The sequence below is a fragment of the Microcebus murinus genome, chromosome 9, assembly GCF_040939455.1.
Source record: "Microcebus murinus isolate Inina chromosome 9, M.murinus_Inina_mat1.0, whole genome shotgun sequence".
Taxonomy (NCBI): Eukaryota; Metazoa; Chordata; class Mammalia; order Primates; family Cheirogaleidae; genus Microcebus; species Microcebus murinus.
In genome coordinates this window covers 577,166-600,146 of record NC_134112.1, presented here as the reverse complement: position 1 = coordinate 600,146, position 22,981 = coordinate 577,166, and the positions used below count along the sequence as shown (strand labels likewise).

At 42.3% G+C, this 22,981-nt stretch overlaps 1 protein-coding gene across 3 annotated transcripts in view; it reads left to right on the top strand.

Moving 5' to 3' along the window:
• LANCL2 (LanC like glutathione S-transferase 2) overlaps positions 1–21,799 on the top strand; it is a 71,985-nt gene extending 50,186 nt beyond the window's left edge. For 2 of the 3 annotated variants that reach the window (XM_012786294.3, XM_076006239.1), the window contains exons 7-9: positions 13,176–13,352; positions 16,197–16,269; positions 19,300–21,799. In XM_012786294.3, coding sequence (XP_012641748.1) covers positions 13,176–13,352; positions 16,197–16,269; positions 19,300–19,394 — 345 coding nt within the window. In that variant the 3' untranslated portion in view covers positions 19,395–21,799. The remainder of the gene's footprint in view (positions 1–13,175; positions 13,353–16,196; positions 16,270–19,299) is intronic. The other variant, XM_076006238.1, reaches the window with a different exon arrangement.
• Positions 21,800–22,981: the final 1,182 nt, after the last annotated feature.

The following is a 22,981-nucleotide window of genomic DNA, read 5'->3' as shown; positions in this document are numbered from 1 at the left end:
GCCACAGGGGGCACTTTCCATCCCCAGTTCCTCCTGGCCACCTCCCCTCCACCTCCAGCAGCTGTGCATGTCTTAGGTTGTTCCTCCTTGAGGAATGTTACCCGTCATTGTCTATCAAGCCATCTTACAGGGCCAAGCAACAATAATAGGAACAGTGTGCTTATCGTGTGGCCTCCAGGCCCCTATTAATGTGGGGCTGGGCAGCTCTTGCCCATTTGCAGAAACTCAGACCCTTTGTTATGCCTCTAAGCAGCAACTTTGTTACATGGATCTTTTTTTTTTATTTCGGCATATTATGGGAGTACACATTTTAAGGTTTCAATAAATGCCCATTTTCCCCCATTCCCCCAAAGTCTGAGTCTCCATCATGACCATCTCCCAGATGGTGCACATCTCACTGATTATGTATTTATATACCCATCCCCCTCCCCCCTCCCACCTGCCCAATACCCTATTACTGTAGTACCTATGTGAACACTTAGGTGCTGTTCAGTTAATACCAATTTGCTGGTGAGTATATATGGTGCTTGTTGTTCCATTCTTGGGAAACTTCACTTAATAGTATGGGTTCCAGCTCTAACCAGGAAAATATAAGATGTGCTATGCCACCATTGTTTCTTAGAGCTGAATAGTACTCCATGGTATACATATAGCACATTTTATTAATCCATTCTTGGATTGATGGGCACTTGGGCTGTTTCCACAGCCTTGGAATTATGAATTGTGCTGCTATAAACATTCGAGTGCAGGTGTCTTTTTTGTAGAGTATCATTGGATCTTTTTTGTAGAGTATCATTGGATCAATGGGATTGCTGGATCAAATGGTAGAATCACTTGTATCGCTTTAAGGTATCTCCATATTGCTTTCCACAGAGGTTGAACTAGTTTGCAGTCCCACCAGCAGTGTAGGAGTGTTCCTCTCTCTCCGCAACCACGCCAGCATTTATCGTTTGGAGATTTTTTGATAAAGGCGATTCTCACTGGGGTTAAGTGATATCTCATTGTGGTTTTGATTTGCATTTCCCTGATGATTAGAGATGTTGAGCATTTCTTCATATGTTTGTTAGCCATTCTTCTGTCTTCTTTAGAAAAATTTCTGTTCAAGTCCTTTGCCCACTTTTTAATGGGGTTATTTGATTTTTTCTGGCTGATTTTCATGAGTTCTAAGTATATTCTAGTTATCAGTCCCTTATCGGATGCATAGGATGCAAAAATTTTCTCCCATTCTGTAGGTTGTCTGTTTACTTTCATGACTGTTTCTTTGGCTGTGCAGAAGCTTTGTAGTTTGATCATGTCCCATTTATTTATTTTTGTTGCTGCTGTGATTGCCTTTGGGGACTTCTTCATAAACTCTTTGCCTAGGCCGATGTCTAGGAGAGTGTTTCCAACTTTTTCCTCTAGAATTCTAATAGTTTCATACCTTAGGTTTAAGTCTGTTATCCAGCGTGAGTTGGTTTTTGTGAGAGGTGAAAGGTGTGGGTCCTGTTTTAGCCTTCTACAGGTGGCTATCCTGTTTTCCCAGCAACATTTATTGAAAAGGGATTCTTTTCCCCAGTGTATATTTTTGTCTGCTTTGTCAAAGATTACATGGCTTTATGACGATGGTTTTATATCAGGATTCTCACATCTGTTCCACTGGTCAATATTCCTATTTTTGTGCCAATACCATATTGATTTAATTACTACAGCTTTGTAGTATAGTTTGATATCTGGCATATTAATGCCTCCCATTTTGTTTTTTTGCCTAGAATTGCTCTTGATATTCAGGGTCTTCTTTGGTTCCATACGAAGCGTAAAATTATTTTTTCTATATCTGTGAAGAATGGTGATGGGATTTTAATAGGTATTGCATTGAATCTGTAGATCAGTTTGGGTAGTATAGACATTTTGATGATATTGAGTCTGCCGATCCACGAGCATGTTATGGATTTCCATCTGTTTACATCCTCTGCTATTTCCTTCCTCAGTGTTTCATAGTTCTCCCTGTAGAAGTCTTTTAACTCCTTGGTTAAGTATATTCCTAGGTACTTTAATTTCTTTGTTGCTATTGTGAAGGGAATTGAGTCTTTGATTTGGTTCTCAATTAGATTGTTGTTGGCGTATATGAATGCCTCTGATTTCTGTGTATTGATTTTGTATCCTGAGACTTTACTAAATTCATTGATCAGTTCTAGGAGTTTCTTGGTTGAATCTTTGGGGTTTTCTAGATACAATATCATGTCATCAGCAAACAGTGAAAGTTTGATCTCTTCTGCCCCTATTTGAATACCTTTGATTCCATTTTCCTGTCTGATAGCTATAGCCAAGACTTCCAGCACTATGTTGAACAGAAGTGGAGATAGTGGGCAGCCTTGTCTGGTTTCAGTTCTAAGTGGGAATGCTTTCAATTTTTCCCCATTCAGTATGATGCTGGCTATGGGTCTGTCATATATGGCTGGTATCATTTTTAGGTATGTCCCTTCTATGCCTATTTTCTTAAGTGTTCGTATCATGAAAGGGTGTTGAATTTTGTCAAAAGCTTTTTCTGCATCTATTGAAAGAATCATGTGGTCTTTGTTTTTGCTTCTGTTTATGTGGTGAATTGCATTTATAGATTTACGTATGTTGAACCATCCCTGCATCCCTGGGATGAAGCCCACTTGGTCGTGGTGGAATTATTTTTTTGATAAGTGTCTGGATTAGTTAGCTAAGATTTTGTTGTAAATTTTTGCATCTATATTCATTAGGGATATTGGTCTGTAGTTTTCTTTTTTTGTTGCATCCTTTCCTGGTTTTGGTATCAGAGTAATATTCGCTTCATAAAAGGTGTCGGGGAGGTTTCTGTTCTTCTCGATGTTGTGGAATAGTTTCTGTAAGATAGGTACTAGTTCTTCTTTGTAAGTGTGGTAAAATTCAGGTGTGAAGCCATCTGGACCGGGACTTTTCTTTTTAGGGAGATTTTTAATTGCTGTTTCTATTTCAGCTCTTGAGATTGGTCTGTTCAGGGAATCTATCTCTTCCTGGTTGAGCCTAGGGAGGCTGTGTTTCTAGAAGTTTGTCCATTTCCTCCACATTTACCAGTTTGTGTGCATAAAGATTTTTGTAGTACTCATAAATTATATCTTGTATCTCTTTGGGATCAGTTGTGATATCTCCTTTTTTATTCCTGATGGAGCTTATTATAGATATCTCTTTTCTGCTTTTCGTTAGCTTAGCCAATGGTGTGTCAATTGTGTTTATTTTTTCAAAGAACCAACTTTTTGTTTCATTCATCTCCTGAGTAGCTTCCCTGTTTTCAATTTCGTTTAGTTCTGATTTGATCTTGTTGATTTCCCTTCTTCTGCTGGGTTTCGGTTTGGTCTGTTCTTCTTTTTCCAGTTCTTTGAGTCGTTTCATTAGATTGTCTATTTGTGATCTTCTTGTCTTTTGGTTATAGGCATTTATGGAGATAAACTTTCCTCTCAGAACTGCTTTAGCTGTGTCCCAGAGGAGTTGATAACTTGTCTCTCCATTGTCGTTTTCTTCGTTGAATTTTTTTATTTCTGTCTTGATATCTTCATTTATGAAGTAATCATTTAGTAGGAGGTTGTTTAATTTCCACATTTTTGTGTAGAAATGTGAGTTTCTGTTAGGGTTGATTTCTAGTTTTATTCCACTGTGATCTGAGAAGGTACATGGTATGATTTGTATTGTTTTAAATATCTTGAGATTTACTTTGTGTCCTAGGATATGGTCAATCTTAGAGAACGTCCTATAAGCTGATGAGAATAACATATATTCAGTGGATTTTGTGTAGAATGTTCTGTAAATGTCAGTCAGACCCAATTTTTCTAGAGTTTTGTTGAAGTCTATTATTTCTTTATTAATTTTCTGTTTGGAGGATCTGTCTCGTGCCGTCAGTGGGGTGTTGAAATCTCCGGTGATTATGGAGCTGCTATTAATCCATTTGCTTAACTCCAGTGAGGTTTGCTTTATGAATCTGGGTGCACCTAAGTTGGGTGCATCTATATTTAAAATTGTTATCTCTTCTTGTTGAAGTGTGCCCTTCACCATTATATAATGACCCTCTTTGTCTTTCACTACTTTTGTTGGTTTAAAAACTAAATCGTCTGAAATTAGAACTGCCACACCAGCCTTCTTTTGGCTTCTATTTGCTTGGAATATTGATCTCCACCCTTTTATTTTTAGTCTATATGTATCCTTGCAGGTTAGATGTGTTTCCTGAAGACAGCATATACTTGGCCTGTATTTTCTTATCCATTCAGCCAGCCTATGTCTCTTGAGTGAAGAGTTTTAGCCATTCACATTTATTGAGAGAACTGATAGGTAAGGTAGATTACTGTTCATTCTGTTGGGTTGGATGTTGTTGCTATGATTTCTCTCTTGAGCCATTGTAATATGTGGCCTTTAATATCTTTGGGTTTTGGTTGTTTTTATATTCGTGGGTTATTATTATGATGTTCCGTGCGTAACGCTGTTTTAAGTACTTGTAGGGCTGGTCTTGTCTTGGTGAATTCTCTGAGCCTTTGCTTGTCTGAAAATGTTTTTATTTCTCCTTCATATACGAAGCTTAGTTTTGCAGGGAATAATATTCTAGGCTGGGCATTGTTTTGTTTCAAAAGTGTGAGAATGGGGCCCCAGTCTCTCCTTGCTTGTAAAGTCTCATTAGAGAAGTCTGATGTTATTCGAATTGGCTTTCCCTTGTATGTTATTTGCTTCTTTTGTCTTACAGCTCTTAGAAGGGCCTCTTTAGTTGATACTTTGGTCAGTCTGATGACTGCATGCCGTGACGTCTTCCTCTTTGCATTGAATCTCCCAGGGGTCCTCTGAGCTTCTTGAACTTGTATATCAAGATTTTGAGCAAGGCCTGGGAAATTTTCCTCTATTATATCTTCAAACAGCTTGTCCAACCCTTGAGTGTTGTCCTCTTCCCCTTCTGGTAACCCTATGACCCTCACATTAGGTATCTTCACATAATCCCACAGCTCTTGTAGGCTTTGCTCTTTTCTCTTGTTTCTCTGCTCTATTTCTGTGACTGATTTATTTAATTGGAGGGTGTCATCTTCAATCTCTGAGATTCTTTCTTCTGTTTGATCTAGCCTCTTCTTGAAACTTTCTACTGTATTTTGTAATTCCTTGAATTGATTCTTCATTTCCAGGAGTTCGGTTAAACTTTTCTTCATTGTGTCTATTTATTTTTCCATATCCTGGAGGCTCTTTGTGGTTTCTTTGTGTTGGTTATTGAGTTGTTGTTGCAGCTCGGTGAGTGTTCTTATGATCCACATACAAAGTTCCTCTTCTGTCAAATTGGTTGCCTGATTTTGGTTGGTGTCTGTTTCTAGGGGGCTGGTGCTCCTCTTTTGGGGATGTGTTTTCCGTTTGGTTCTTCATATTTCCTGAGTTCTTTCGCTGATTTCTTCCCATGTCGATCAGTTGTTGTTTCTTTCCTTTTGGTTATCGTTTGGGTATTCGCACATCTTGTTTAGTTTCTAGGCGTTAAGTGGTGTCTGTTGGTGAGATTGGACCACTCCCTGTATATTGAGTCAGTGGGTGCCTTGGAAAGGCTGTGCAAGGTGCCGTCCTTGTCAGTAGGTGGCGTTTACTTGGAGGAACAGGCTATGCTGTTGATTTTGTGTTCTGTTATCAGCTCTTGTTCTGGGCAGAGCTGGGTTGGGTAAGCCTTTCCTCAGGCAGTTAGCAGGGTTCAATGTTCTGATCTCTGCTTCCAGGAAAAGCTGTGAGGGCGGGGCTGGAATGGTCCCGCTCAGCCAGAAAGTCTGTTTGTGGGGGTGGGCCTGTCTGAGACCCGCAGTCTGGAGCTGGCCTCGCTTCTTTTCACCCTCCCCAACTCCGCAGCTACTCTTGGGCCTCTGCCAGCATGCCAGGTCACACGCCACCAGACCTCCCCGGACTGTGATGCCGGCGGGAAAGTTCCCTGCACTGGAACTCCTCCTGGGCTGGGCGCCGGGCCTCCTCTTGGGAGGAGGGCTGCCCTCTAGGATGCTGATCTGCCCCTGGAGGCACACACACCTCAGTAGGCTGTTCACGTATAACCCTTCTGTGCCCCGTGCAATGCTAGCCCTCGGTGCAAGGGATCTGGTCTGCAGGTCCGACCTCTGGGTCCCAGAGTTCAAACTGTATCCCCACCAGGGAGAGGAGTTCTGGTCCCAATTCACCCACAGGGAGCCCAAGCTGGGTCTATGTCTCTCAGCCTCTGAGTCGGCACCGTTCTACTGGGAACACCGTGCCAGCAACACCTGGGAGGGCTGGCGGGTAGGGAGCTCACAGTCTGAGTTCCCCTGAGTCAGCTGTAGGGTCCCAAAAAGGAAGGTCCCGTTCACTTGAGGTGCCTCTGGCTGCTGGCTGTATTGTCTCTCTGGGCAGCCGCGGGTAGGGTCGTCGGAGGGGAGGAGGAGGCAATATGGCGCCTGCCGCGCGGCTTGGGTCTGTGCACACGGACGTGCCCGGAGGAAGTTGGGAACCTGGTGCCACGTATGCTACAGGCTCACCGCTGGCTGGCGGCGGCCATCTCTGGGCTGGTGGCCGCAGGTCTCTCCACCCACTGGGGAGCCCACCTGCAGTCCCAAATGCAGGGGAGGGGAAACAGCAAATCCACCTACCCTTGCCACTGGTCTCTGGGCTGCTCCTGTGGTCTCAGCCTCCAGTTCTCCTCCGCACCCTCCTCTGGTGGAGTCTCCCGGGGTCTCAGGTACCCCTCCTTCTGGCCCTCATCCGCTGTATGCTTGTCTTCTTGCTTCTTTTTTCTAATTTCTGCTATAATCTGTCTTTTCTACAGAGACACTCTGTCTGGCAGTGTTTCTCATCCGGCATCTTCAGTAACCAGCCCTGTTTATCTTTATGTTGTATGTATCTATCTGTCTACTACCATGTTGCTTTGCTTACTCTAGGTTTATTGTTAAGTTTTGAAGTCAGGTAGTTTAAGACCTCCAACTTGGTTCTTTTTTAGAGTCACTTAGAATATTGTAGGTCCTTTGAATTCCCATATAAATTTTAGAATCTATTTGTCAACTAATAAAAATGAAGCCTATTGAGGTTATGAATGAGAGTGTATTGAATCTATAGATCAATTTGGGTAGAACTGACATCTCAATAATATTAAGTCTTCCTATCCACCAATATGGTATCTCTCTCCATTTATGTGTATATTTTAAAATTTGTCAGCAGTGTATTATAATTTTTGCTATACAGGTCTTACACATCTTTTGTGAAAAATTTATTCCTAGGTTTGTTATTTATATTTTCCAGTTATTCATTGCCAGTATATAGAATTACAATTGTTTTTTTATATTGACTTTATATGTTGTGACCTTTCTAAATTCACATCTAGTAGCTTTTATAGATTCCTTAGGTTGTTTTATGTACACATTTCATATCTGTGAATAAAGACAGGTTTTTTCTCCCTTTTTAGTCTCTATCCCTTTTGTTTCCCTTACTTCTCTTATTAGCAGTAGATAGGATCTACAGTATGATATTTAATAGAAAGAGTGGACATCTTTGCTTTATTCACAGTCATAGCAAAAAACATTCAATATTTCATTATCAAATATACTTTAACTATTTTTCTTAGGTGCCTTTTATTACTATCAGGAATGGATGTCAAGTTTTGCTGTGTTTTTCCTGAATTTATTCAAATACTCTTATAGTTTTTTCTCTTTTATTTTGTTAATATGGTGATTTTACATTGATTGCTTTTAAAAGTTAACCCAACCTTGCTTTCCTGATATAACTTTACTTGGACATGATTTCTATCCTTTTTTTTTAAATATTGCTAGATTTTGTTTGCCAATATTTTGTTAAAGATTTTAATGTCTCTCTTAGTTTATATTTTCTTTTTCCATAACATCTTTGATTTTGGTATCAGGGTTATTCTGGTCACATACATGAATTGGAAAGTCTTTTCTCCTTTTTTTTTTTTTTTTTTTTGAGACAGAGTCTCGCTTTGTTGTCCAGGCTAGAGTGAGTGCTGTGGCGTCAGCCTAGCTCACAGCAACCTCAAACTCCTGGGCTCGAGTGATCCTTCTGCCTCAGCCTCCCAAGTAGCTGGGACTACAGGCATGCGCCACCATGCCTGGCTAATTTTTTTATATATATATATCAGTTGGCCAATTGATTTCTTTCTATTTATAGTAGAGACGGGGTCTCGCTCTTGCTCAGGCTGGTTTTGAACTCCTGACCTTGAGCAATCCGCCCGCCTCGGCCTCCCAAGAGCTAGGATTACAGGCGTGAGCCACAGCACCCGGCCTCTCCTTTTATTTTCAGAAGAATTTTGTGTACAATAGATATTATTTCTTACTTAATTGGTTGTGGGAAAAATTTTTATTACAAATTTAATTTCTTTAATAGAATTCATTTTATGAATTGTATTTTTCAAAATATTTTCTCATTTCATCTAAAGCATCAAACTTTTTGGCACAATGTTATTCATAATATTGTCTTATCTTTTTAATGTCTGTAGGGTCTGTAGTAATAGTTTCTCTTTCATTCTTGATGTTTGCAATTTACATGTTTCCTCTCCGTCTCTTTGTCTCTGTGTCTCTCATCAGCCAAAATATGGGCTATCAAAGTTTTATTGATCTTTCAAAGAAACAAATTTTAGCTTTGTTAATTTTTTGAAGTCTTTATCTGTTTTCTATTTCATTGATTTATTTTCTCTTTAAAACTTCCTTTTACTAACTTTAGATTTACTTTGCTCTTTTCTTTCTAACTTGTTAAAGTAGAATTTGAATTTTATACCTTTCTTTTTTTCTAATAGAAATATTTAAAGCTTTACATTTTCCTCTAAGCACTAGTTTAGCCCCATCCCCAAATATTTTATGTTTTGTTTTCATTTTAATTTAGTTTGGAATATTTTCTAATTATCCTTAGGATTTCTCTTTTGATCCATGGGTTATTTAGAAGTGTGTTGTGTTTTTCCAGATATTTGAGAATTTTATATATATTTTATTTTTATTAATTTCTGATTTAATTCTATGGTTGTCAGAGAACATATCCTCTATAATTTAGATCTTTTAAAATTTATTTGGACTTTATGGTCCAATATTTAGTCTATCTTTGTGAATGTATCATGTGCATTTGAGTAGAATGTGTATTCTTTAGTTGTCAGGCATAGTGTTTTGTAAATATCAGTTAGGTCAGATAGTTGAAAGTATTGTTCAGGTATTCTATTACAGGGGTCAGCAAGCTTTCTGTAATGGCCCACATAGTAAATATTTTAGGCTTGTGGTCCTTATGGGTCTCTATTGCACCTATGCAGTTCTGTCATTGTAGCACAAAAACAGACATAGACAACATGTGAATGAGTGGTCATGGCCATGTTCCCAGTAAACTTTATTTATAAAATCAGGCTCTGTAGGCTTCTAGTTTGCTGACCCTTACAGATTCACCATACAAATTTGTTATGTCAGTTTGTTTACTCAGTTATGGGGAGGTACAGTTTTTCAATCTCCTGTTATTGTGGATTCATTTTCTTCTTAATTTCGTCAGTTTTTGCTTCATGTGTTTTGAGGCTCTGTCATATACATATTTATGATTGTTATGTTTTCCTGATCAGTAGGCCCCTTTATCATTATGAAATGTCCTTTTTATCTTTGGTAGTATTCTTTGTCTTGATGTCTACTTTGTATGATATTATTACAGCCACTCCAGCATTTTATAATAACTGTATGATATGTCTTTTTCCATCTTTTGCTTTCAACCTGTCAGTGTCTTATGTTTCTTTATAGTGGGGCTTGTGTTACATCTGTTGTAATAATCGCAGTGCTTAGTTCATATATATTTAATAAAATTATTGGTATCATTGGTTTGATTTACCTCTGCCATTTTTTAATGTGGTTTCTTTGGTTACATCTTGGTTAATTCCTCCATTTTTTCTTTCCTGCCTTTTTTTAGGGAGGTAGGAGAGATTACTTGGATATTTTTTAGGTTTCCCATTTAATAACTTTGTTGACTCTTTAACTGTATCTATTTGTATATATTTCTTTTCTTGTCTTAATTTCTTTAAAATACTCAGGGTCACTTAAATCAAAATTATCATACTAGAGTGGTAGTTAACAACATCTGTAGTTAATATATATGACAGGTATAATGTCAAGAACTGGAGTGAACAGAACTCTGTGCTTACTATTATAGTTTGCTAACATTTTACATGAAGCGACACAATGTTAACTCTAAGCAGACTGTGAAAAGTTAAGGATGTATGCAATCCCTATAGCAACCACTAAAATTTTTGGTTTTCAGTAGTTTAACTCTCATATGCCTAGATGTACTTCTTTGTATCTATCATGTTTGAAATCCTTTGAGCTTCTTGAACTTGAAAGTGCATGTCTTTTACTACATTTCATAAAGCTGCCATTATTTCCCTACAGGTAGGTCCCTGAGGCTTTTTTTCCTTTGTAATTCAAATTAGATGATTTATATTTATCTAGCTTTATATTCATTATTGTTTTCTTGTGCCGTGTCCAATCCGTCGCAAGGCACTGTCGCCACACTTTCTATCATGACATTTCCCAGGGAAATTGACTGTTTGGGAGAGGCATTGTGGATAAATAAAGGGATGTTTTGGCCAAGTTATGATTGCTGCAACACAGAGATGAATGAATCTGTGATTGAGTCTGGGGCTTTTTCTACAACCCTAAATTCTCAAATGTCTTCACTTAGAGCATGAGTGTATGTGGCGGGTGCTGCTGGTGCTGGGGACAGTGTGGGCAGCGTGGGGCTGGCTCTAGGGTCCTCGCCAGGGCGTGGGGATGGTGTGGGCAGCGTGGGGCTGGCTCTAGCGAGCGCATCCTCGCCAGGGCGCAGGGACGGTGTGGGCAGCGTAGGGCTGGCTCTAGCGAGCGCGTTCTCGCCAGGGCGCGAGGATGGTGTGCAGGAAACCTGATGACCAGTGAGGAGCAAACCAGGTTTGCTTTAGGGCTGGCCTCCTTCTTTATATGATTCAGGACCCAGCCTCTAAAATAATATCTTTTCCCCTATTAGCTTTGACCAAATATTTCTTTAGGATGAGAAAAAGTGTTTTCCTTTACATTTAATTTTAAAAGGCTTAATATGCAAATGACAGGATGAAATAAAGTATCTGCGCTGGCATGATAGCACAGAACACCAGTTAATGACAGCAAAGAAGCAGCAGCATTTACTGTGTGCCAGGCACGGTGACAAGAGCCACTTCTATAGTATCTCACTTTAATCTCACAACAAGCCACTGAGATGAAAAAATAGTATCCTTTCATAGTTGGGAAAACTAAGACAGAGATTAAGTGACTAGTCCAAGGTCACACAGTTAAAAGGTGACAGAACTGAGATTCAAACTCAGGCAGTCTGACCTCAGAGCTCATGTCTCAGCTGCTTTCGTGACTAACAAAGGGGGTCTTGCTTCTGACTCTGGGAGCCTAAATATGCCTCTGTTTCCCCTTATGCCCCATCTTCTTTTTTTGTTTGTTTTATTTTATCATATTATGGGGGTACAAATATTGTTAGGGTTATATATATTGCCCCTGCCATTCCCCCCACTGCCTTTCCTCCCCCTGCCCCGTCCCCTCCACCCCCCCAGCCCCCCCTCGCCAAAGCATCAAGCGTGTCCAACCCCAGGTGGTATGCATCACACCTATTTTGTAAGTATATATCCTTCCCCTCCTCCCCACTCCCATCTGCCCACCACCCGATAAAAGTTTTGTGTTTTGCTTTTTTTTTTCCCCTTTTGTTGACCTTTTGGCTACATTGTATATCTTTGCCTTTCCCTATGAGGGGTTAGAGATATTCCCTCCCCCCACACACAGTGCTCACCACAACCCTAAGATGTGTATCACCCCCTCCCCCAAACCCTGGTGAACACTACCACCATTTGAGCACCATAGTTTTAATCAGTCAGTACCAATTTGATGGCGAGTAGATGTGGAGCCCATTTTCTTGATATTATGTTGCCTCACTTTGGATAAGGGGCTTATTAAGCTTAATCCAGGATAGCATAAACAGTGCTAGCTCACTATCATTTCTTAGAATTGAGAGTATTCCATTGTGAGCATATACCAAATTTTAATTATGCACTCATGAATTGACGGACACTTGGGTTGTTTCCATGATCTTGCAATAGTGAATTGTGCTGCCATAAACATTCGGGTGCAAGTGGGACTGCAAATTAGTGCGACCTCTGTGGAAAAGAATTTGGAGATACCTCAAACAGCTAGACATAGAAATACCATCCGACCCAGCAATAGCATTGTTGGGCATCTACCCAAAAGAGCATAAGACATTCTATTATGCCCCATTTTCTGCAGCTCGGATCCCTTCTCGGCTGAGTGCACAGGGGTCACTACTCAACAGTCGTAGTTAGATGCATCCTGCTTGCCACCCCCAAGCAGCGATGACCTCTGCACTTCTAACTCACTGTCCAAAACTCACTTGCACTAGAATGGAATGAGTTTAGCAGGTAGAGATTACTAAGAACCATTTCCAAGGAAGGGATCAGGGAAATAATAAATGAAATGTGAAAAGAGAAGAGTACTTAAAGGGAGTCTGGAGGCGTGAAAACAGACAGCTTCCTCCTGCCAGTTGTCTGCCTGCACTGAGCCTGTCCTGCCCCGTCCTGCATACCTTGTGGTAGAGATGGTACCATTAGGGTCTTCAGTCCAGGCTGCCCACTCCCAGACACTGGAAGGCTCTGTGCAGGCGTCCTTGTGATGGATCGTGACAGATCTTGCTGACCCCGGCAGTGCAAGATCCTTGGGGTGCTGTTTCGTGTGGGCTGGCCCAGCATGTTGGATATTCTCATCCTGGCAACAGGACACTGCAGAGTCATGGATCCCTTGACTGCTTTTTACAAGAGCATGAGTCTTAGAGCTGCCAGACATATGTTCCAGGAAACATGGGATGGTTTGTTTGTGACAAAACATCTTGCCAAAGAGATGTAGTAGCTTTAATTTTAATATGGTAAATTAAACTTTAGAAGTACTTTTGCAAAACCATGGAATAAGAGGAGAACAAGGAGAATGGGCTGCCAGATTGAGCTTGCAAGGTGCTGTGCATGGTGGTGTTAGCGTGTTCATGTTTTGTTTTTACTTCCATGCTATTTCAATTTTTCTAATGTCAGTAAATTTTCTAACCAGAAAGGGAAAGCATTTTGCCAGCTCTTCATTGAAAATGTCTTTTTAACTAACATTGCTTTGGTTTTCGTCACCCAGGTTTTTAGGGAGGAGAAATACTTGAAAGAGGCCATGGAGTGCAGTGACGTGATTTGGCAGCGCGGTTTGCTGCGGAAGGGCTATGGGATCTGCCACGGGACTGCTGGTAACGGCTACTCCTTCCTGTCCCTTTACCAACTCACGCAGGATAAGAAGTACCTCTACAGAGCTTGCAAGGTGAGGGCATCTCTATCTGAGCCACTTCTGAACACTCCAGAATATGCACAAAATACAAAAATTACAGTTCCTCTTCCTTCTTTTAACCTGTTTCTCCCAACTCTGCTTTCTACTGTTTCTTCTGACACATCCTTGTCCCTGGCGTCTCTGGTCCCATGTATTTTTGTCTGTAAAATGGCCATGTCATTACATGTCAAATGCAAATGACTTTTAAAGAACACTTGTCTTCGAGTCACAATACCGGATTAGAAGTGGCACTGGTACTATTTATTAGCATTATGACTTTGGGTATGTTTCTTCTTCAAGTCTCAGTGTCCTCATTGGTGAAAAAAGAAAAAAAAAATGGCATCCACCTCCTAAGGATGTTCCCAGAAGAATTAATTGAGCTAATGTGCAGATCATCTGTCATCATCTTTGCTTAAAATCCTCTGGTGGTCCCCACTGTACCATAGCAAACTCACACAGTGCCCCAAGGCTGCTGAGCCCACGCCTTGACCCTCGCTTGCTTCTCCACCCCCTTTACACCATGTTGTTGCGCCTTCTAGCCTGCCACACTGCAGCCACGCTGGCCCTTCTCTCTGAAGAATGGGTTGTGCCATGCTTGCTCCTGTTGAACCTGTTATTAATTGTTTCCTTCATCAGGAATGCTCTTTCCTTGAAATCTGCATGGTGATGCCTTGCCATTCCCATCTTAGCTTAAGTGTGATGTTCTTAGAGGCCTTTGAGATCCCCCCGGTGGATGATCACTCAGTTATTTGCTGTGTATTTTTGCTTGTTTCACAAGTACATGGCTCCAGAATATAAGCACCATAATCTTACTTGTCTAGGCCACTATTCTACATTAGTACCCAGAATGGCATATGGCACCAAGTAGAAACTTAGTAAATGCACGTTGAAATATTTACAATGAACGGCACAAAGCAAGACCTGGTGAATGTTTATAAGTATTGTTATTACTATACATATTCCACAAAGTGTAGTTATATGCACACAGAAAAAAGATTGGAAGAAAATATACCAAAATGTTTGCAGTGGACCCTTGATAGATGGAGGCAGTTTGGCTGACTTAGTCTATCTACTTTGCGGACAGTGAACACCTGTTACAATTACGAAGCTTTTCCTCAACCTAAACAGAATGGATGCCTCCTTGATGGTGCCCTGGGCATGCACGTGTCTGTGCAGGAGGCTGTGGAGCATATAAAGAGGGCAGGCTCCCACCCTCTCCTGAGTGGTCAAGATGTGACATCTAGGCCAAGACCTTAAGGACAGCTAGGAATTAAGCAAAGGAGGTTGAGGAAAGATGTTACAATAACAGGAGAGGAAACTGCTTGTCCAAAGGCCATCAGGCACGGGCGCCCAAGGGAGCCGTCTGAGGTTTACCTTGGCTGGAGCAGGTGGAAGGGGCATAACAGGAGATGGGAGGGGTTGGGGGAGACCGCTGGGCTCCGAAGGCTCCAGTCAACCCTGGTAGTGATCACGGCTGTGCACGGTTGAGTAAACATGGGGAGTGTAAGACTTTATGAGGATTGAGACACAGCTGCTTTTTTAAAGATGAAGAGCTTTGAGGGGGACCCGGAAGTGGTGGCCCAGGGAGGTGGAATCTGTTCCTGGTAGGGAGAGTCGCTCAGGCAGAGCCTTGGAAAGGCCCAGTGTCTTCCTGGAACTCTGAGCATCTCATTACTGGGGATGCGGAGGGAAGGAAACATATGGGAAAAGGTGAAGTCAGGCAGGGGGGCGGAGGCTGAAGAAAGTCAGTCCTTCCCGTCGTCAGTAGTTGTCAACCTTGATTAACCTCCAAACCACTGGGGAGCTCTCAAATGATGCCTGAACCCCGCTCTAGACCGATTCCGTGAGGGAGCTCAGACACCAGTGTTTGTCGAGCTCCCCTGGTGATTTTGGCCCTCAGCCAGCATTGAATACTGATTTGGAAGGTGTGGTTCATATGAGGATTTGTAACCCACATTCAGACCACTCTTTCAGAAAGACTGCTGTGGTCCAGTGGGAAGGATGAGGCAGGGCTTGGGTTTCCCCAAATGGTGGCGTAATAATTAATGCAAGAAATGTTGAGTCCTAAACCAAGGCATTGGCTGGGATAACCGAAGGGGAGATTTGAAAACATTTAGCATGTAGGATCCACAGAATTTAGTGCATTTTTTTAGTGTGGAGAAGATGGAAATATCTGAATGTATGTTTTCCGACTCAGAAAACCAGGTAGATGGCGTATCAAACACACTAAGAGTGAGCAGAATTGGAGGGCAAAAGCAGAGTAAGTTTTATCTTCCATGTGCTGCATTTGATATTCATCGTGTTTATTACTTATGATTCTTAGTATACAAATGATGAAAAAAATTGTGTTAGCTTAGACAAAAAAGGGATGTTTATTATAATGATATAGAAACACCTACTGACGAGGTCTGAGAACAGGTCAGGAGCTGCTCAAAGGACAGCGCTGGGAGAGCTGAGGCCAGACGGTGGTGAGACGGCGCAGACTGTGTCCCGAGAGGACGTTTCCCAAGGAGGGTGGAGAAGACCTGAGAGCAGCAGCTGGTCCTGAGGGCAGTTGCAGGTCCAGGAATTTTATTTGTGATAGAGCAAGTGCTTCCAATTAATTCTGGAATCATCCCCCAAGGGGTGGGAGGCAGGTGACAGAAAGCACAGCATGTGGTTGGGTTGTTGCAGCTGTCTCCATCTTCCCCGGAGTTGGCCGGCCTCAGCCGGCCTCAGCCGGGAGGAGGGTGTGGAGGTGAGCGCCGTGCTGCCAGGAGTCCACCCCCATTCATGGGGAATTTGTCACAGTCCCATTGCCTTTTCACCCAGCCTAAAAAGGAATGCCTTTCTTTTTAGTTTGCAGAGTGGTGTCTAGATTATGGAGCACATGGGTGCCGCATTCCTGACAGACCCTACTCCCTCTTTGAAGGTAAGAGTGAGAAGAAAACTCCAGATTTAAACATCTGGGTGAATGAAATCGGGCCTCCTTCCTCTGTGGACTGGCACTGTTACGTCTGACCTTGCTTGAGTAATAACTTCAAAACTGGATGAGGAAAATAGCAGTGAACAAATTAGTTTATTGATGAAAATTACATTGAGTCTCTTTCCCTTACCTGTGTTTTGCTCATGTGAATGTCTCCGAGTGTTCTTGGACCTTTTGTGAAACACATGCGCAGAGAGAACGCGGAAGTCTCGCTGTGCAGCGAGGGCAGAAGTAAGCGCCGTGTGTCACCCGGGCCACACAGGAAGCTCAAGCAGTTAAATACATTTGAATGGGTTTAATCACTTACATAAAGAAGTATGATAGCATTAACAATTAGAAATACTAGCAGTTAGGAAAACAGCATGCGTAAATGCAGGAGGGTGTTCTGATCAAGAGCAGCGGTGGGCGGCTGACAGGCTGCAGGCAGAGAGAACACAGTGCAGGGAAACAGAGCAGAGGTTCTGTAACTTGAGTCGAGTGTGAAAGAGAGAGAACTGGATGATTTATAATGTAAGCTGCAGAGATCAAAGGGCAAAGGTTTAATGGTGTTGGGATAAATTCATGATAACTTAATTACTTTAGAACTACATCTTATACCTATCCCAAATAAACTTCAGAATAAATAAAGGATTGAATAATGTTTTTTAAAAATCAAATATTATATCAAGCAGAGTCCAATAGATGGTAAAAGAAATAAAAATTTAAAAGAAAAAATTTTAAAAAATCAAATAATAGTTGGGCATTGAATTTGTCATGCTTTTTCTACATCAATTGATAAGATCGTGTGATTTTTTTTCTTCTTTAGCCTATTAATATTGTGTATTACATTGATTGATTTTCAAATTTTAAGCCAGTCTTATATCTCTGGAGTAAACCTCACTTGGTCATGTGCACAATTCTTCTTATATATTGCAGAATTCTATTTGCTGATATTTTGTTAAAGATTTTTACATCTATATTCATGAAGGATACTGACCCATTCTTTGTCTGGTTTTGGTATCAAGTTAATACTGACCTGATAAACTGTATTGAGAAGTACCCTCTTCTCTCTTGTTTTCTGGGATAGACTATGCATTAATTCGTGGAAGAATTGGTATTAATCTAATTTAAGTATTTGGTAGAGGTCTCCAGTAAAAACTTCTGGGCCTGTAAATTTTTCTGGAGTTATTAAACAAATTCAGTTTCTTTAATAGAGCTATTCAAGTTATTGGTTTCATACTGGGTGTGTGTGTGCTTTAATTGTTTGGAATTTTTGAGAAATTGGTCCATTTCATCTAGGATGTCAAATTTATGTGTGTAAAGCTAAAGTATTCCTTTATTATCCTTTTGATATCTGAATTATCTGTGATCTTTTGCAGAATATGATCTTTTTAATATCTAAGAAATCATAAGGAAAATTTCCTCTGAATAAAAATTTTAGTTTTTTGGGTTATAAAAATGCAGTGTATTTGCACCAGACATAATACAGTTAATGTCTGCACTCTAAATGGAGTTCATTCAAGTTTATAACAGCAACTTCAAAGTCCCAGCAGATTTGGGATCTTTGAATGTACAACTCCCTGAAGGCCGGATAGTTGACAGGTCATCTCTCTTCCCCCTGTGCCTGTCCAGTGCCCGGCAGACAGAACTAGCAGGAGGTGCTAACCAGGTTCTCGTCAGATGGGCTGAGAGATCGTTATGTATATGCCTACCAATGTCAGCCACTGTAACAGGCCACCAGGCCTGAGGGGCCACTGACACCTGTGACCCTTCTAGAGGAGCTCACTCCTGCTGAAGTGCTCTGCCCAGTGGATCTGCCGCCCACCACCCAACACCAACACAGGTCATTCCAGCATGGCTCCTCCAGGACCCTCCTGCAGCCCTTCGGGGTCACTGTTTATTTCTAATAGGTTCCAATAGGTCAGTGGTTTTCAGATTTTTTTAAATACACTTCTGGAATCCTTTCTTCAAACAAAAATTTATAGGGAAGCCTGAGAACAACCTAGATGTCCTTCAGTAGGAAAATGGGATACCAGTCTGTGAGGTACTACTCAAAAGTAAGAAGGAACCAGCCACTGACACGCACAATACTTGAACAAATCACAAGATTATCAATGAAAAGCCAGACACAGAGGCTGCGTACTGTGATCCCATTCATGTGAAGTTCTGAAACAGGCAGAGCTAATCACTGGTGGACTAAAACCCAGATTGCCGGTTGCCCCTGAGGGGACAGAGTGTAAGGATGGGCTGGAGAGAGACAACCGGAGCTTCCTGGAGAGTGGAAACATTCCAGATCCTAATAGGGGTTTGTTTTACACAGGTATATGCAGTTGTCAAAACTCAGAGATGTACACTTAAGATGTGTACATCTTGGTGTGTTTCATTATATGTGAATTTTACATCAAAAGAAAAACCATATGCAAACCAAAACTCTGCAAGGGAAGATTTAGGTGGGAGAGAGGAGGCCTTGGTGGGCTAGTCGCCTCCCCACCCACCCGCCTGAGAAGTCCGGGGTCAGTCATGGTGAAACCCACTGCTTTGATTACTGTGATGATGTGGGCTAGGAATTTTGACCAAATAAATTAATGTTTATTAAAAATAACATTGTCTGAATGTAAAGAAGGTGTAAAATGCATTTTTTTTGTTTAGAATGAGAATATAAAAGCTCCGAAAGGGAAGTTTTATGTGTTAGAATACCACACATAATTAGTTATCATCATAACTTTTTGGTAGCAATTCTGTATAATCTTAAAAGTTTCAAGATACAAGATTAAAGCCCAGAAACCACGTTTTAATAAAATAAGATAGTGAAGAAAACTGGTATTTTTGCCCGCTGGATGCTACGGTTTTTTAATGAAGTCATTTTTAAAGTCCTCGGCACCTTTCGCCATATTCTTACAGCCCCTGGTAAAGGAAATGACTCGAAGTCACTTAGTTTGGGTCGTTGCCCTCCAGAGCACCAGGTCATTCTTAAAGGATCTGCATTTTCTGTTGCAGGCATGGCTGGCGCCATTCACTTTCTCTCCGACATCCTGAGACCAGAGACAGCACAGTTTCCAGCGTTTGAACTTGGCTCTTCAAAGAGGGATTAAAAGGTGCAAAGAGACAACTAAAATACCTGTTTGGACCAAAAGCCATCAGATTGCTTAGTGCCTGACACAGAAACAACTGTGAACCCTGAAAGAGAGAGAAAAAATAAGGCACCTTCACAGGCCCCCTTTTGTTGCAAAGACCCTCAAGTTAGAGCATGAGTGACAGAAACCATCCCATTAGCATTTTGTGACAGTGTCTCCTCACCTATGTGAAATACAACTTCTTCACATCTGGCTTCTCTGCAGTGTTTGCATGTCTCTCAGCATTTGTTTTCTCTAGGTGTAAGTTTCTGGACACGGAAAGCCCTTCTCATGGAGCTCGGAGCCAGCTGTGCACGAGTGTCTGGTGGCGGTGGCCATTTTTCTGTGCCTACTGTATAAAGTGGGGTGTCTCTTGTTGACAGACAAAGGAACAGGCAGGTGATGTCTCTTCTGTATTTGAAGGATTGTCTGGAGCGGAGCCTAGTGATGACATGTTGTCAGCGTTTTCTGTGGGCACCTTTCAGACGAGCATGCAGGAAAGACCCCAGGAACTGAGGAGAGGCACAGATCCGAAAGTGTGTGGAGGGGTGTGGGAGGGGTGGAGGGGCCATAGCTGCAAGCCTCCTCATTGGGTTTTGTGCTCACCTTAGTGTTTTAAAGAAGCCCCAGGGGGCATTGTGGCTCTACTGGGGTCCCCATTCTCAGCAGAGGTTTCAGGTACTTTGTGTAAAGTTTGAAAGGCCCCTTGCAGTCCCAGGCAGCTCGCCTTCTGGGAGCAGACTTCAGGGTGCCAAGGGCAGCGGCAGGGAAGCCTCCTGGTGACTGAGTGCTGGCAGTGCTAGAGCGTTTGCCCAGGTGTATGTTATTAAAACCAACGGTGCCTCAATTTTATCAACATTGCAAATGTTATTGTAAGAACAGTGGCTACAATTCCAGATGGGTAGGAAACAGAAAGATACTCAATTGGACCCATGTCCCTAAAGCTAAGTTTATTTCAGACTTTTGGTCAATGTCCAAATACAAATTTGGAGTGAATACATTTCATATTTTTTGGACTACTCTTGGGTGGTAAAGTCAAAAGTACTAGTCTGAATTTATAGATATGAGGAAACATAATGATCTAACCAAGAAAATCAGGGTATTATCTGTCTGACATTTTTTATCTAAAACATATGGGCAGTAATTTGGATTAGTTTGCCTTCAGTGATTCTGTCATGTAGATTTCAGTTTTAGAAGGGTTTCTGTCATCATGATACAAGCGGTCCAGGACTTTCTAAATACTCTTGTGAGCTAAGGGGTGTGTCATAAAGGACAATATATAGGGTGCTCTGACGGTCTTAAGCCTTGTCTGCAGGGGCCTGCCTAAGAATGGACCAGCCTTAGTTCCCACTCCTTTTGTGAAGGAGAAAGAAGATCGTCAGTAGAAAAGATGAGCCTCCTCGTCCCTGTGCAGCTCTCTGTGGGGCTGGTACCCGAAACACGTGACCTTCGGTTTCTAAGTGATGCCTTCTGAATGCATTGCAGACATTTTTGCTTCCAAGTCATGATTGTTTTGTCTCATGGAGATCAATGACTTCCGTGGGTATAAATCCTCATAGTTGTATTTTAACTGACTCCCACACCCCATGACGTGAACGTGGGTGCACTCTCATGAGCCAGCTGAGAGACCTTGTCCCAACACGTTCCCATCCTCCCCACCCACCTCATTGGAAAGCCATACACACTACAGAGCTCACTGGTGAGGTTCTGCCTGTGTCCTTTCTCAGGGGCCGCCAGTCGGGGGGCCGCATAGGAGTCACCCTGGCTCCACGATAGCCCTCCTCAGCAGGGAGGGGACAGTGGTGACCCTGGCCCCGTCAGGCCCAGTGTCTTGACCAGCAGCAGCGAGGGTAACTCTTAGTTATTTGGGTGTCTTCCAGGCACTTACTCACATGCACATTTGAAAATACTTGTCTTTCTGACTGGCCCACTGAGGGAAAGATAAAGTACCTGTGGAATAAATGGAGGAGATTTTATTTACAGGCTTTTTTGAGGCCAGCTAGGTTGACACCGTCCCACTCACCCACTGTATACCAACAGGTGCGCTGCTGTGTGACTCTGCATTGGCCACTTCCTTGTCCGCCGGCCGCTGTGCGACAGCAGTTCCAGCTCCCAGCCCCTGAAGGCAAAGCACAAACGGCATGCACTTCACAGGACAGAGACTTACAGAAGCCAGTTTCATAGTTAATAAGTGTTTGAAATAAGATTTCAGGTCATCTCCAGTCATTTCTAGGATTTGTGTCCACAACTGTGTTTTTCAAAAATGTGTCTAAACTTTAAAGATGCACAACACTGTTTAAAATTTAAAGAAAAAAAGTTGATGTCCACAAAAAGTATTTGGAGTTCTTTGGTTTTGTTAGTAAAAGACAGTTTTGTGATGATGACTTGTGGAATCTTCCTTTGTTTCCATTTCTGTGTTTGAGAGCGGCATTGGTTAGAAGCAGTGGTGACTGTTCTTCTGAAGATCTGATTCTTCACCTGCAAATGTGGCGGCTGCTCGTGTAATGATGCTCTAGTTGAAGATTTCTGTCCATGCATCCTTTTTGGATTCCAGTGACACCTTCTGAAACCTGGATAACAATAACGGCTATGTATATTGAGCTTACATTGTGAGACGGGTCCTTTATCTTCATAGCAACGCTGGGAGGAGGGTACTGTTACTATCACTGTCTTAAAACTGAGACCGCAACGGACTCACTGGGTCACACAGCCAGTATTAATAGGTGGGGCAGTCAGGGCTCAGGCCCAGGTGGTTCTTGCATGTGGTCACACTTCTACATTGCACTCAGTACCTCTTCCCTTTCTTTGTTAGTGCCCCATGGAGATCTTTTCAGGTCTGAGTCCCCTCCTATCCCCAATTGTCACGGTACAAGAGAGTCTTGTGGCTTTCCTGGGATCATCCGCCAGATGCAGTGCTGGTCACATGATGATGAGATGGACTCTAGGTAGATCTTGAGCCAGAGCCATCAGTCTCCTGACAAGGAGGCAGAGAGGAAGAAAGTGCTGGCAAGATAGCTCCAGCATGGCATTGGGCCTGGCGGCAGGACAGGGGCTTCTAGAAGTTGGCCATGGGGCTGTGGGTGGAAGGGACTAGGCAGGAGATGGAGGGTCCAGTTTTAAGTGTATTGAGTTTGAGGCGACTACTAGACATGGGCAGGTCTGGAGTTTAAAGAGAAATCTGGGATGGAGCTGTCAGGAGTCATTTGTTTATAATGTTACTTAAAAGTCATGAGACCTGATGAGATTACCATGGAAGGAGGGTAAACAGAACAGGAAGGGATCCCAAGTTGGAGCCTGGGGCCAAGCCACCTCGGAAGAGGTGGGAGAAGAGGAGGGCCAGCGAAGAGGGTGCAGAAGCAGCTGTCATTCGGGCAGGGGAGAACAAGGTGTTGGAGGAGAAGGGGGTGTGTAGGAGGAGGGGAGAGGAGAGGGGGAGGGGGAGGAGGAGCCTGGAACTGCCAGGAGAAACGGGGATGGGTGAGTGTTGCTCAGCTCTGCCACTTCAGAAATGGCCGGGGAGAGGCTGTTAAGACTGGCTGCTGGGCAAGCTTCCAGTTCGGTAGTTT